The sequence below is a fragment of the Geotrypetes seraphini genome, chromosome 1, assembly GCF_902459505.1.
Source record: "Geotrypetes seraphini chromosome 1, aGeoSer1.1, whole genome shotgun sequence".
Lineage (NCBI taxonomy): Eukaryota > Metazoa > Chordata > Amphibia > Gymnophiona > Dermophiidae > Geotrypetes > Geotrypetes seraphini.
In genome coordinates, this window is record NC_047084.1 from 40258440 (window position 1) to 40273674 (window position 15235).

The window sequence follows — 15235 nt, forward strand, 5'->3', positions numbered from 1 at the left end:
AAGAAAAAAAAAAAAAAAAAAAAAAATTTTTTTAAATTGAATCAGGTTGGGCAGACTGGATGGACCATTCGGGTCTTTATCTGCCGTCATCTACTATGTTACTATGATAGAACAAAATAGACATGAGATGGGTTCCAGAGAATGAATGCCCACCAGGAAGAGAAGCGTGTCTACTTGAAACGATAACTGTGCTGAGTAGAAAGTTTCCTAGACACTTCAATGACAGTGGATACTGCAGCTAAGAGGCAGAAAGTATTTACCTATTTGGTGAAATAAACCATGTTGTTACTGCTAATGAGCAGGGGTTGGAATGAAGTAGGGACCCTTCATTTTGATTTAGCGATGCTAGAAATGTTTGCAATTTCTATGGTTTCCTGATCGAAAGTACTAGGAACATTGGAAACCAAACCTGGCATGACCAAAGGTGTTTTATGAGAATCATGGTGCCCCAATCTTGGTGAAGTTTGAGTAGAGTTTTCCTTATGAGGGACTAGAGGAAATGCACAGTGAAGATTCTGGAACAGAAATGTGGAAGTTTGTTGTTCTGAGGGGAATCGAAGAAATCTATGCCTGGCATTCCCCATTGAGAGAAAATTGGACGCAAGACTCTTGTACTGAGAGACCATTCATGAGACTGAAGAAGCCTGCTCAATTTGTCTGCCAACACATTCTGCTTCTCCAGCAAGTAAACTGCCTTGAGAAGTATCCCACGAGCAATAGCTCAATTCCAAATCTCAATTGCCTCCAGACAAAGGGGATAAGACTTGTGTCACCTTGTTTGTTCAAATAGAACATGGCAACCTGGTTGTCCATACTAACTGTTGAAGGAGGCAGATCTGGAATGTTTGGAAAATGTTCCCTATTTCTCACAGTGATAAAAAAATTGATATGGAAGGTCTGTTCATGATGAGATCACACTCCCTGATGTGCTCCCCAGCCTAGCATTGAAGCATTTGTGGTTAGATGTTTTTGATGGGGAGGGGGCTAGAAAAGGAGACCCTGGGGTAAGATTTTGTGCTACCATCTACCCCTTAGACAGAGTGCCAAAGATCTGGGGTGACTTAAACTGAAGCAGGGAGGGATCCTGTGTCTTGGGATCATTGTGTTGATAAGGTCTACTGTGGAATTCTGAAGTGAAGATGTGCAAATGGGGTCACATGAACCATTGATGCTATGTGACTTAGCAGGCATAACATCTGGTGCAAAGAAGTGTACTTGAAGGTGGAGGTTGTTTGACACAAGTGAATGAAATTGTCAACTGTCTGCTTGGGTAGCAAAGCCCAACCTTGAGTGGTGTTCAAGAGTGCTCCTATGAACTCTTGACTAGATTGTAAGCTCTTTTGAGCAAGGACTATGTTTTAGTGTACAGCATTGTGCATGTCTAGTAGCACTATAGAAATGATTTATAGTAGTAGTAGTAACTCCAAGGTTTGAGACAGCTATAGATGTGACTTTTGGTAATTGATGGCAAACCCTAGAAGCTCAACCCTAGAAGATCAAGCCTTGATCACTATATTATTCAGGAAAAGTATGCCTTCACTCTAAGTCAATATACAAAAATGAAAAGGATGCACCACCCAGAAATCTTACTCAACCCCCTCATAAGTGGTTTAATTGTACAAAGCACAACATTTTATTATGTGAAGGAAAAGACCTCAATATAAATGCTTGCTTGGTTAAATTAGCATACGAGCTTATATCATCACTGGTCGTAAAAAAAATCCACACTTAGTTTTGACACAGCTCAAAAGACGAGGAATGAGAATCATCAGTCCTGTTAACATTGTTCAGTATGTAAGATTATGATTAGTACTTCGGTATTTATAGATTACAGTTAAAATAAAAGTTACATGCTATATTCAAACACAACATGTCAATTATGTAATGTAATATATGTGTTAGTTTGCCCTTGTGGGTTGCTCTCCTCTCTATGTTTCACTAGCTCACATACCAGGCTACTTAAAACACCTGTGTGATGCTCTACTAGGATTTTCCATAGCAGATGCTGCTATTCTAGAGACAGGTATGTACTATTTCATTCAGATTTTATGAGGATGGGAGGAGGTTAGTGACCACTGGTGAAGTGTGCAGTGTGTTGTTGGTTTTTTTTTTTGGGGGGGGGTCATAATGTAATCCCTCAATTGGTCATCTGGTCAGTTTGGGTATCTTTATGGCACTTAGATGCTTTTAAAACAGGTCTAGCTCAGAACGTCTAAGTTCCATCTAGGACATCTGGGGAAAGGTTCAATTATTACACAAGACGTCCAAGACTAAGAGGGGCATAATAAAAAAAAAAGTCTAAGTCCCCTTTTGGCCTAAGGCCTTAAACGTTGAAAGTAGAAGCAAGGAAAATGTCCATTCTCAAAAAAAACATCCAAAAGGAGTTTTTTTTTAATAATGTCCTGCCTCTACGTTCAGCTGTTTAAACTCCAAGACCACCACTACTTCTAAACTTACACCATATAATCAACCTAAAAAAGCCTAAGTCCCAAATGCCCAAAACAAGGGCTTTTAGGTGAAGGAGGGGCCAGTCCTTTGCCTAAAAGCTGAATTCTGTAACCGGTGTCTGTCAAAAAGAACACCGGTTACAGATTCACCCCCCTCAGCAATGATCGGGGCAGGAGTGAGCCCAAGCCCTCCTGCCCTGGCGAAGACTGACACCCCCAAAAGCGATCGGGGCAGGAGGGGCCTAAGGCTACTGGAGGGGCTTAAGGCTACTGGGCCAATTCCGGTTGGCCCAGGCACCTCAGGCCCCACTTGTGGGCGGGGCTTGAGGCACCTGGGCCAATCAGGCCCTAGGGTCCGCCATTCGACGGATGGCGGGCCTGCTGAATGGGTTCGGCCAACTTTCTGAAGGTAAGGGAGGGAGTGGGATGTGTGGGGGGTCGAGGGTTTGGCAGGGGGTCATGAGGTCGGTGGGTGGGGGATGATCGGGGGTTTGGGGGGGCAGTTGGGGGGGTGCACCGAGGGCAAGAGGGCTTGTGCTCCCTCCTGCTCTGATCGCTGTCGGGGGTGGGGGTTAGGGGGTTTCGCCGGGGCAGGAGGGATTGGGCTCCCTCCTGCTCCGATCGTTAGTGGTGGTGGTAGAAAGGTTGCCGGGGTTGCTGAACTTATCGCGGCAGCACGATCAGCTCAGCAGCCCCTTTTTTGGCACTTATACCTGTTTTGACTTGGTCTAAGTCAAAACGTATAAGTGCCGACTAGGCAACCTGCCTAAATCTTTGGTTATACCTGCTGTACGCCTATGTCTAGGTCAGCCCACCTCCCGCCCTTTCCCCTTCTCTAAAAATAACTCTTTTCGCTCTAAGCGTTTAGAGGCAGGGGAAAGGCCTAAGCTGGTTTTAGATACGTCTAAAACCAGCTTTGGTTATGGGTACTTGGACGATCAGGCTTTTTGATTGTGCAAGTACCCATTTAGGCCACTTTTTAGATGTTTTTTTGTTTTGATTATGAGTCCCTAAGCCTGCCCAAAGCCTGCCCAGAAAATGCCTCAATGTGGGTGGAGAGAGGGTGTGTTCTACACTAATCAGTTAGTGCAGCTATATTGCTGTGCACTAACCAATTAGCATCTGGTTAGTATGTGAGCTACAAAATTGGTGGCGATAGGAGCTCATGCGCTAACAGCCACATGCTAGTGGGAAAATTTAGTGTGTGGCCATTAATACAGAAAAGAGAAAAAAATGGTTATTTTACCCCCTGCAGTAAACATGACTTTAGTGTGCAGGAATGATCTACATAAGGATGCATACTGAGGCTACTTTTTACCGGAGTTTGGTGAAAGGGCCAAATTGGCAACCCAGACTAGGTGGTCTATGCAGATCTTTTATCTGTTGTCATTTACTGTTCTACTATCTAATGTGGTTCAGTTAGATCTATTATAAAAATTATTATTATCATCTCTTGATGGAGGATGGGGAAAGGGGAGGGGGTATATAGTGAAAAGAATAAGTCTATATGATTGGGGTGTCTAGGCTGAAGATTTTGTCTGTAAGCAGGTTGAACTACACTTCCCCCTCCCCATTCGCGGTTCCTGCACTCACGGTTTCATATAATCGCGATTTTTTTCTGGGGAGGGGGAAAATTTTAAAAAGTCTTAATGTACATAAAAATCCATCGTTTTTTCCTCCCTGCCACCTTCCCGGCCTTACCTGGTGGTCTAGAGGGTTTTCGGGGCAGGAGCGATCTTCCTACACTCCTGCCCCGTGCAGATCGCCATGAGGAAATGGCTGCTGGGAGTTCCTGTAGTCTCTCGAGACTACGTCGGGAACTCCCTACAGCCATTTCCTGATGGCGATTTGCACAGGGCAGGAGCGTAGGAAGATCGCTCTTGCTCCGCAAACCCTCTAGACCACCAGGTAAGGCTGGGAAGGCGGCAGGGGGGTGGGTCAGAGCCGGATAATCACGATTTTTCGGCATTTGCGGTCCGGCTCTGCCCATATCCCCCGCGAATGATGAGGGAGAAGTGTATATAGAACATATAAACCACTGTACTTAAAAATGTTTGTGGTCTTTAGAAATTATAAAAAGAACATTGCATGGGGGAGGGGGGGCGGTTTATATGTGTAAAAGTAGATGGACAAAACATAGTATTTTACTGCAGGAGTAAAATAACTGATTTTTTCTATTTTCTGTATTAAGTAATTAATTAATTAAAATTTATATCTCGTCCTCCCCAAAGACCTCAGAACAGGTTACAGTTTACATTCACAGCATTACAATTATAGGGTTTACATACAGTGTATTGCAATATATCTTCATATAGGATTACATACTGATGTTTTGGAAGGGTTGAGGGAGCGATTAGGGAAAAAGGTTTTTACAGCTTTTCTAAAGTTAAGAAGTCCTTTAAGGGCTCTGACATCAGGAGGTAGGCTGTTCCAGAGGTTTGGTAAGAAATGGGAATAGGATCGTTTCCAGGCTGTCTGGAGCTGGAGGGAGTGTCCTGATGGTGTATGTAGGCGTATTTCATCTTGAGAGTGTTTCGTTCTCTTTGGGGTGTAGAGAGGAAATTTGTCTGCGAAGAATTTGGGTGTCATGTTATAGAGGGGGGTAATTTGGGTGGAGCAGGAGCAGAGTTGTGATGTTCTTGCATATTTTATAGAATATGCTATTATGCATAAAGGGCTGGATTTAGTAAATTGTCCCCAAATTTGGGAGCTGGAAAGAAATGAGCTCTGAGTTAAGGGCTGTTTATAGAAGAGTGTTCAGTGCTGGGATCCGCATCCATAACTGAAACTTGGTATAAATTCTCATGCCTAAATTAGGTGAGGATCTCCTGTGTTCTATAATACTACGCATATCTTAAGCGAACGCCCCTGACACACCCATGCCTCTCCTACGACCAAGCCCCTTTTCAGTTATTCGCTAAAAAATGTACATGCGCCTCTTTCTAGAACATCATCTAGCAAGATACTTGCATAAATTTGAATTGTTGCCATATAAGTGGCTCCTGCATCCATAAGGGCTATTGGGGTGGTAGATAAGTGGGTCTAGGGGATTCTGGAGGTGGTTTGGGGGGCTCACCATCACGTATAAGGGAGCTGTAGTGAAGAGAAGCCATGGCACCCTTTTTGTGAAGTTCATAGCAGTGCCCTGTAAGGTACCCCACTATTTAGATGGCATGTCTGGGTGTTCAATCCATCACTTTGCAGACCCCTCCCATGTCGAACAGGGCTTGTTCTAGGCGTTTTGGACTTGGACGGAAAGTTGGACGGAAATGTGGTATAAAGATGAACGATTTAGCGGCTTGGATTATGAGATTGGACGTATAATTAGACGATTTTCGAAAGTAAAAAAAAGTTGGACGTCTCTTTCGAAAATGTGTCTTAGGCTCTTTTTAACTTTGGACGACTTGCGAGATGGACATAAACGGACTTAAACGTCCCTTTCGATTATGCCCGTCAAATTGTTTTGTGCAGTTTTGAGCACCATTTATAGAATTTGGGGGAATTTATACCTCAGATCAGGTATAAATTTGTACTTAGGTACCTATGGGCTCCTTTTACAAAGGTGCGTTAGGGCCTTAACGCATGGAATAGCGCGCGCTAAATTGCAGTGTGTGCTAGACCTTAATGCCAGCATTGAGCTGGCGTTAGTTCTAGAAGCGTAGCGCGCGCTTAAATCCTGTGTGCGCTAAAAATGCTAGCGCACCATAGTAAAAGGAGCCCTATGTTGCCTTTATAAATGTGTTTTTTGGAAATTTTATAATCTCCCTGCTATAATTACCTTCGATTGTTTATATTTGATTCCTGAGGAAAATAGTTACATTGAATGTTCCTAGGTTCATCTTACTCACTTTTTGTGAATCTAAAACAATATTTTAAAACAGAAATAAAGAGACAGAGAAAAAAAAAGGTGGCCTCAGAATAAAACCTGAGAAAATGAGTAAGAGAGTCTGGAAAGTGTAAGTTGGTAATTTGAGAATCTTAGCGGCTCTTTTACTAAACTGTGGTAAGCGGTAGCATGTGTTTATCACAGCTTAAAATGGTATACTGTGGGGCATGCTCAGCTGTTACAAATTGGCATGAGCTAACTGCCCGCTATAAAGTTTTAAAAAAATTTTGGTGATATTTTAATTACCCTTTTTTTCATGTTCCAATAGAAATTTCTCCAAATGAGAATGCTTAAAAAATATATAAATTGTGTACCCTGATAATGTAAAATACATCTATAGGGAAAATGCAGGAAAAAAAAGTTGCTCCAATAGCCAAAACCCTGGATTTCAGGGCCAAGAACTGTTTCCTACGTTCCTGAATAGCTCTAGTTACATCTGGAAAAATTTGAATTGGTGCCCGCAAAAATACAACTTTTTTTAATATTTAAAGCAATTCTTTAAAATTAGCAATTTATCTCTTTCTGACAAGAGAGATACCAACAAAGTTGAATGAGGGTAATTAAAACCGAAAATGGATCTCAATGTTTATAGTTAGAATGCTAATTAGATTTCCATCAGGAATTATTTACTTTTAGTTTATCTTCACAAATCTCTCCTTGAAGTGGACTTTAGAATTATACTTCCCCCTCTGTATTCGCGGTTTCCTTATCTACGGTTTTGATTATTTGCGATTTTCTGCCAAAAAAATCATTTTCATTTTTTGGGCTATTTTAAGCCCTGTGAACCCCTCCTTAAGCCTTACCTGGTGGTCTAGCGGGTTTTCGGGCAGGAGCGATCTTCCCACGCTCCTGCCCCGTGCAGATCGCTCACAGGAATTGGCTGCCTTGAGCTCCCGTTATAATCTTGAGAGACGACAGGAGCTCAAGGCAACCATTTCCTGTGAGCGATCTGCACGGGGCAGGAGCGTGGGCAGATTGCTCCTGCCCGAAAACCCGCTAGACCACCAGGTAAGGCTTACAGGGCTTAAAATAACCGGGGGGGAAGCAGGGGTTAGGGGCAGAACCGGCCCAAATATTATTCGTGGTTTTTTAATATTCGCGGGCCGGCTCTGCCCCTAACCACCATGAATACGGAGGGGGAGTGTAGTTTCTTTCTATTTGTATTATTTCTTGTAAAATATGTTTCACAAATGTTATTCTTTTCTTGTATATCTACCCTTGATATGTATAATTGAAATTACTAAATTAAAAAAAAAAAAAAAAAATGGTTGCATGGGGCTCTCCAAGACTATTAAGCACAGCTACATTACCTCATTAATTGGTTAGTACAGGATTAGTGCATGAGCTCTTAGGTCCTGATGCTATAAATGGTGCCTTAGTTAAGCATCACTAGGTGCCATAAATGAGGCTGCCCAGCGCTGCCTAACCTAAATTAAATCAATGAGCTGAAATGGTGTGGTAGTTGGCTGCACCACTGAAGTTCCCTCACAATCAAGTTTGTCTAGTCTATGTCTTAACATACACTACTTGTACCTCTAAATGTAGAATATTTTAACTCCCCTTCCCTATTTAATTTATATTTTTATTGTAATGTACACCGGCCAGATATTTATTTGATGGTCGGTATAGTAAAACCAAATAAACTTGAAACTTGAAACTTAATTAAATAATTAATTTTAAAAATTTACAATTAAAAGTTAGGTGTGGAATTCTGCACTGCACCTAATGATGCCTAAGTGAACGCCTGGCACCTACCTGAAAAGTAGGTGTCCAACACTCAACACCTACCTGAACAGTAGGTGTGGTTAGGGACGGGGAATAGGCATGGTTGAGTTAGGCGTTGCTAGGCCTCCAAGAAAGGTGCTGGTACATTAGGCCAGTGAAACCCTGGACTAAACGCCTACCTTTAGGATGCCTATCGTCACCTAAGTCCCCTTAGGCGCTTGTGATTCAATAAATGGCATCTAGTGGTTGATTGACAACTGTGCCGAGTGGTGCTGCAAGGATCTGTGTATAGAATCAGGCCCTTAATGCCTTTAAGATAGGTGTCAGTAAGTGCACGTGTGTTCGTTTTTTTCAATAGCCGCACACACAAATAGCAACATTAGTTCACAGCTATTAATGCAAAAATTGGAAAATTGGCCATTTTACTTCCGTGGTAAAAATGGTCTTACTGTGTGGTAAAAACCCGTGCAAGGATGTGCTAAGGCCTCTTTTTATTGCAGTTTAGTATAAGGGCCCCCTAGTGATTCTCTATTTAGTATTACGTAGATTTGTGTTATTCACCTTTATCCCAGGACTTCAGATAAGGGCCTTGTCAGTAGTAGACAGCAAACAGTTACAGTGAGCGGAAGTTTCCAAACCACAATTAAGAGTGTGGAATGTAATGTTACAGATCTGTCTCTTGATATCTTAAATGTGAAGCTTAAGACAGCTTTAGCAACTGAGTTTAGATCCATGTTTCCAAGGAAGATATTGTGTTTTAGTTTCCTCATCTGGTTTTTAATGTCTGTTTATAGGGAGATACCTGATGGATTGATTGCAAAGCAAGCTGTGATGTGTCTGAGTGTAATGTTATATGGAAACCGCTGTAACACTTAACACTGTTTACATTACTTGGGTAACTTCATGCCTGTCTAAGATTACAAAACAGACGCTTTAGTCTGAATGCCGGTTGTAGAGCCATAAAACAATTTTCAGTATTGGGAAATGGAATGTGTGTCATTTATTTTTTATTTATTTTTTAAACATTTTTTTATTTATTTTACAACTTGCATGAATACTGCATGTCCTACCATATTCATTATAAGTTAATGAGTGGTTTCTTTTTCTGTTCTCTAGTCATGTCCTCCGGGATCCCGTGATTTCAGAGAAAAACAGTGCGCAGACTTTGACGACATGCCGTTCCGGGGAAAGTATTATAACTGGAAGCCCTATACTGGAGGTACTTTATGTACTAATACAGAACATCAGTGCTTTGCTGGAAAATCAATAAGAGTTGTATTTTGGAAAGAATTTTTCCCAGTCTTTTTCCGTAATTTAGAATAGGACCATGAAAGAATATTGGGTTGTTACGGTGTCTGTTTGGTTTAGAAATGATTCACTTAATTGACACTGAAGCTTAAGGAAGCTGGTGGACAAGAAGCCACTGCATTAAGAAGTAAGCACTTTGCCAAAACCACATAAATCTTTTAGCACTGTGCAAGAATAAGTTCTCTTTCTTGGGGAAACTTGCAGGAACTAAATCTAGCATATATGTTAAGACTTTCACTCCTTTATTCCTGAAAAATAATGCTGTGTACAAATGCTGCAGTTGTTTATATAGGACAGGGGTGTCCAACCTGCGGCCCCGTGAAGTATTTTGTGCGGCCCCGGTCGAGGGCGATGCAGTGTTTTCCTCTGCTGCCTCCAGGTGTTTACCATCTTGCCGGCTCCCTCCTCTGTCTTGCTGCAGCATTTGTGCGGCCCCTGATATAGGAGGAGGTTGTGATATTTGAGGCAAATAGTTATTTGTTTTTTTTACAATTCAGATATTTTTTCATGTTTAGAAATGTGCTTCTGAGCTACTGGTACTTTCCCTGTATATCACTGCATTGCTGCAATTGCATCACAAATCATGTTGCACGCATTTGATGTAAAGCAAAAAAACCCCACAAAAAACCCCCAACAAAACCTGCAATGAAGATGCAAAGCAAAAACCAAAACAAAACTGCAGGGATATGTATAAGGTGCAGGAATTTATTAAAATGACACAAATCTTAAAAACATATATGACATATATAAAACAAATACATAAGTTACAATGATGATATCCCTAAAACTGGTCCTAATATCCGTGTGGACTGGACCCGACATGGTCTGTGTTTCGAAGAAACACTTCTTCCCCAGGGGTCCTACGGAGAATGGTATTTTGAGCAAGAATAAACAACACAGTACAAATGGCATACTAGGCCAAAATATGTTATACTGTGGTTAAAGGAAAATGGTTTTTGCACTCATTTGATGTGGCTGCATGCAATGCATAGTTATCCCAGGACAAGCAGGCAGGTATTCTCACTAATGGGTGACGTGAATCAACGGAGCCCCGATGCGGACGCTTCTTTGAAGAAAAACTCGAAGTTTCGAGTCGCCCGCACCACGGATGGGCGAGTGCCTTCCCGCCCAGACCAGGGCGCGTCTCCTCAGTTCTTACTTTTCCACGGAACCGAGAAGTCCGTCTTCGACTCTCTGTGAGAAGTTTTCTTCTCTTGTGCCTTCTAAGTCCGTGGTTTTGGTTTTATTTGATCTTAATCGCTGATTTTCGTTCCGTTCGACTGGGCAGGCCACGTGGCCACAGCCCCGCGGCTTTGATCTTGCGGCGGACCTTTTCCGGCCTATGTCCCGGCCTATCACCGATTTTAAAAAGTGTGACAAGTGCCAGTGCGCGATTTCGCTAACGGACCCTCATCGACACTGTGTTCGGTGTCTCGGGCCTGAACATCTTCCGAAATCGTGCCGGCCTTGCTCCACACTCACCGCATGTGCTTTCAAGCGCCGTTGCGTCTTGTGGGAATCACTGTTCATGGAGTCCTTGACGGAGCCATCAACCACGAAGGGACCTTCACCTTCGACATCATCCGCAACTCCACAGCCTACCGCCTCTGCGGCGCCGAGTCTCATCAAGCCCGCCTCGTTTGTCCCGGCTCAGACTCTGGCGCCTGCTGCGATGCCTTCTTCAACCTCCTCAGGTCAGGTAGCCCAGCAGCCCATTCCCCCAGTAGTGTTAAAAGTACCCAAGGTGAAGTCCAAGCACTCACACACTGCTCCAAGGGAGTGCGAGGCCCGCGCAGGTGGTCCCATTTCAGATGCGGATCCATCCTTGCCGGCCTCATTCCAGACCATGCTACAGAAGCAATTCATCGAGCTCTTTACCACGAATGGGGCCTCAGCTTCTTTCCCAAATCCAGCCTGGGCACGTGGAGGCCTCCCGCGAGGTCGAGCCCCCTCCAGTGCCTCAGCGGGGAACACACTCTCAACAGGGAGCAGAGTCTCTGCGAGTATCTGGTCTGGCAACAATGCATGCATCGCAAGGAGCAGAGTCTTTGCCCATGCCTCCATTGGAACCAATGCACTCGATGCAAGGAGCAGAGTCTTTGCGAGTGCCGCCGTTGGAACCAGTTCAATCGATTCAAGGAGCAGAGTCTTTGCGAGTGTCTCCATTGGAGCCGATTCACTCGATGCAAGGAGCAGAGTCTTTGCGAGTGCCTCCATTGGAAATGATCACCCCGACGGGGTTCGAGCCTCTACGGCAACCATCCCTGCTTCGATCGACCGCTTCCAGCCCCATCCACTACCTGGGGGCCTCAGCGAAGACTAAATCCACAACGAGTAGAAGATAGAAAGTGAGGTCATAGGAAAACTCCTCAATATGAAAAGACCCTCACTTATTAGGGTTAGATTATCAAAATATTGCTTGATCAGTCAGTGTAAGGAAATTCTTCTTCAAATTCAAAAACTGACAAAAACTCATGATACATCAATGAATAGTTCTTTATTACTTGCCCCAACATCAATGTGCCCGACAGGACCCGTTTTGCCCACACAGGCTTTTTCAAGGGTTTATAACATGGAACACTCTATAATATAAATATAAAAAACATATGTAAAAAACATTTTGGTGCAATAAGTGAAATATGTAATATAATATAACCCTAAAACTGTATCTTAACTTGTGAATTTCTCCAAACATTTAATTTTGTGTGTAACTAAAAATTCTTATAAATTTTATATAAAATTTAGAACTCAAAATATACCCTCAGCTTTATCCATTATTCCTTACCTAATTACCTCCAATGATACATTCAAATACTATTTTAAACTTAACAGATGAATCCATCTTTATCCATTATTCTTTACCAAAATATCTCAAATGTTATATTCAAATACTATTTTAAACATAACAGATAAATTCATATTGAGCAATATATTATAATGAGATGACACACAAAGATAATCAAAACAATAAGTTCATATCAAAACATCTGTAAACCCATCAAAATGTAACATAGTGAATAATCATAACACTTAATCCTTATTAAATTTAAAATTTGATTGAAATTAATTGTAATACAGACTTAACTTAAATGGACATTCAATATAAACATAAGATACAAAAGAAACATCTCATTAATCACTATAAAATTATCCACTATAAAGTTAAAATATAAATACTCAATTAAATAATTTCACCAATTTATAGCACTATATCAAAATTTCATAAATATCCAATTAAATATCTCCAAACAAATCTCAAAATAAACCTAAACCTCATTAAAGACAATACTATAAATAGATTCACAATCTATCAATTAATATTAAATAAAAAAACCTCACAATGATTAAAATATTAAGTTAATTAAATAACAGCGAAGACCTACTCATCTCGCCCATCGAGGCCGACCTCTCGATACAGTCCGCATCACTGATCAAGGCACTCTTCGAGGCACTCGTCCAGACAGGCCTCGCCTCATCGGAAGCAAGCATACCTGGAGTATTCGCCACCGACTACTACTCCTCCACCGATGCCAGAGCTCGAGGACACGGTGAGATCTCTCTCACCTTCTCGATCCCTGTCCCTAATGGATCCGGAGGCCTCAACCTCATCGAGCCCGTCCCGGGGCCCTGCAACAGCCGACCAATTGTCCTTCTCCTCGTTCCTTCAACAGATGGCTGATGACATGGACATCCCCCTGGATACGGGGTCCAAATTCTAGAAAGAATACCTCAAGACTATGCGCCTCCCTCAACCACCTGCGGAGTCCCTCAAGCTTCCCTTACACAAACTGCTGGACCAAACCTTCGCACGGTGCCTCGAGACACCTTATTCGATCCCCGCAGTGCCGAGTAAATTGGACACCAGATACCGTACTGTCCATCGTAAGGGGTTCGACGGCTCGCAGCTCTCCCACCAATCCCTTTTGGTTGAGTCCTCACTGAAGCGGTCCCATCCCTCCCGGGTCTATGCCTCCGTCCCACCTGGTAGAGAGGGAAAGACCATGGACCGGTTCGGCAGGAGAGTTTACCAGAACTCCATGATGGCCTCGAGAGTTCTGAATTACAACTTCCACTTCACAACATATTTGGAGTTTTTTTGTCCGTACTCCAGAAGTTTATGCCCTATGTGGATCCTAGGGCTCAGTTCGAGTACCAGGAGGCGCTGGCCTCGTTATCCCAACTCCGGGTACAGCTTATGCAATCCTCCTACGACGCCTTGGAGCTTGCGGCTCGGGCCGCAGCATGTTCGGTGGCTATGCGCCGGCTGGCGTGGCTGCGGACCATCGACATGGACCCCAACCTCCAGGACAGGCTTGCCAATGTTCCATGCGCCGGCTCCGACCTCTTTGATGAGTCCATCGAGGCGGTAACCAAGAAGCTCTCGGACCATGAGAAGTCCTTCCAGTCCATCCTGCGTTCGAAGCCCAGGCCTGCTCCTCCTCGTCAATCACTCCCACCGTTGATCTACCAGCGACGTTACCCCCTAAAACAGAATCCCCCCATCCGACAGCCTGTGAAGAGGCAGTACCCGCAGAAACATCAGCAAAAGCCTCAACCATCTGCTGTCCCTAAGGCTCCTCAGCCCTTTTGACTGCCTCAAAGAGGGCATAACCTCTGTTGTTCTGCCATTTTCAGTGATTCCACCTATCGGAGGTCGCATCCATCATTTTTTCCATCGATGGACGACTATCACCACCGACCTCTGGGTCCTCTCCATCATCAAGGAGGGATACTCCTTTCAATTCCACCAGGTTCCTCCGGAACATCCTCCAAGAGAGTATCCTTCCAACTTGACACAGACCGCCCTTCTTCTTCAGGAAGCCCAGGCCTTGCTGCAGCTTGGGGCTGTCGAGCCGGTCCCTCGGGACCAACAGAACAAGGGGTTTTACTCCCGGTACTTCCTTGTGCCGAAGAAGACGGCGATCTGAGACCCATCTTGGACCTCAGGGTGCTCAATAATTTTCTGGTCAAAGAAAAGTTTCGCATGTTGACCCTGGCATCCCTGTACCCCCTCATCGAGCAGAACGATTGGTTATGCTCTCTGGATCTGAAGGAGGCCTACACTCACATCCCCATTCATCCGGCCTCCCGCCAATTTCTCAGATTCCGGGTGGGAAATCTTCATCTGCAATACCGAGTGCTTCCCTTCAGTCTGGCCTCATGCCCCAGAGTCTTCACCAAGTGCCTGGTAGTGGTAGCCGCTGCACTCAGGAACCATGGCCTCCAGGTGTTTCCTTACCTGGACTACTGGCTCATCAAGGATTCCACATCTCAAGGTGTTGCCCTCGTGACTCAGAAGACAATTTGGTTACTACAACTCTGGGATTTGAGATAAACTTCCCAAAATCCCATCTACAGCCTTCCCAGACTCTCCCCTTCATAGGAGCGATTCTGGATATTACCAAGCTCCGAGCATTCCTCCCTTCCCCACGCATGGAGGCTCTGCTTCATCTCTGCCAGTCAGTGTCCTCTCGCCCGTCCATCCCAGCAAGACAGATGATGGTCCTGCTAGGCCACATGGCCTCTACAGTACATGTGATTCTGTTTGCCAGACTTCACCTCAGGACTCTTCAGTGGACCTTGGCGTCTCAGTGGTCCCAGACGTCCAACCCTCTGACTCAACACATCCAGGTCACTCCTGCTCTGCAACAGTCTCTTCGCTGGTGGAGGCTATCCTCCAATCTCTCCAGAGGTTTGTTGTTCCAAACCCCCTGCCATCAGAAAGTCCTCACGACCAACTCGTCGACTTATACCTGGGGGGCTTATCTGGACGGCCTCCGCACCCAAGGTTATTGGACCAGCACGGACCGCCAGTTCCACATCAATCTCCTGGAACTCAGGGCGATCTCCAACGCTCTCCAGACCTTTC

General features: G+C 44.0%; 1 protein-coding gene across 5 annotated transcripts in view; it reads left to right on the forward strand.

Annotated features, from left to right (window-relative positions):
- Positions 1–15235, forward strand: part of ADAMTS6 (ADAM metallopeptidase with thrombospondin type 1 motif 6) — a 662036-nt gene that overhangs the window by 443936 nt on the left and 202865 nt on the right. For all 5 annotated transcript variants that reach the window (XM_033930281.1, XM_033930272.1, XM_033930267.1 and 2 more), the window contains one exon: positions 9175–9277. In XM_033930281.1, the coding sequence (XP_033786172.1) occupies positions 9175–9277 (103 nt within the window). The remainder of the gene's footprint in view (positions 1–9174; positions 9278–15235) is intronic.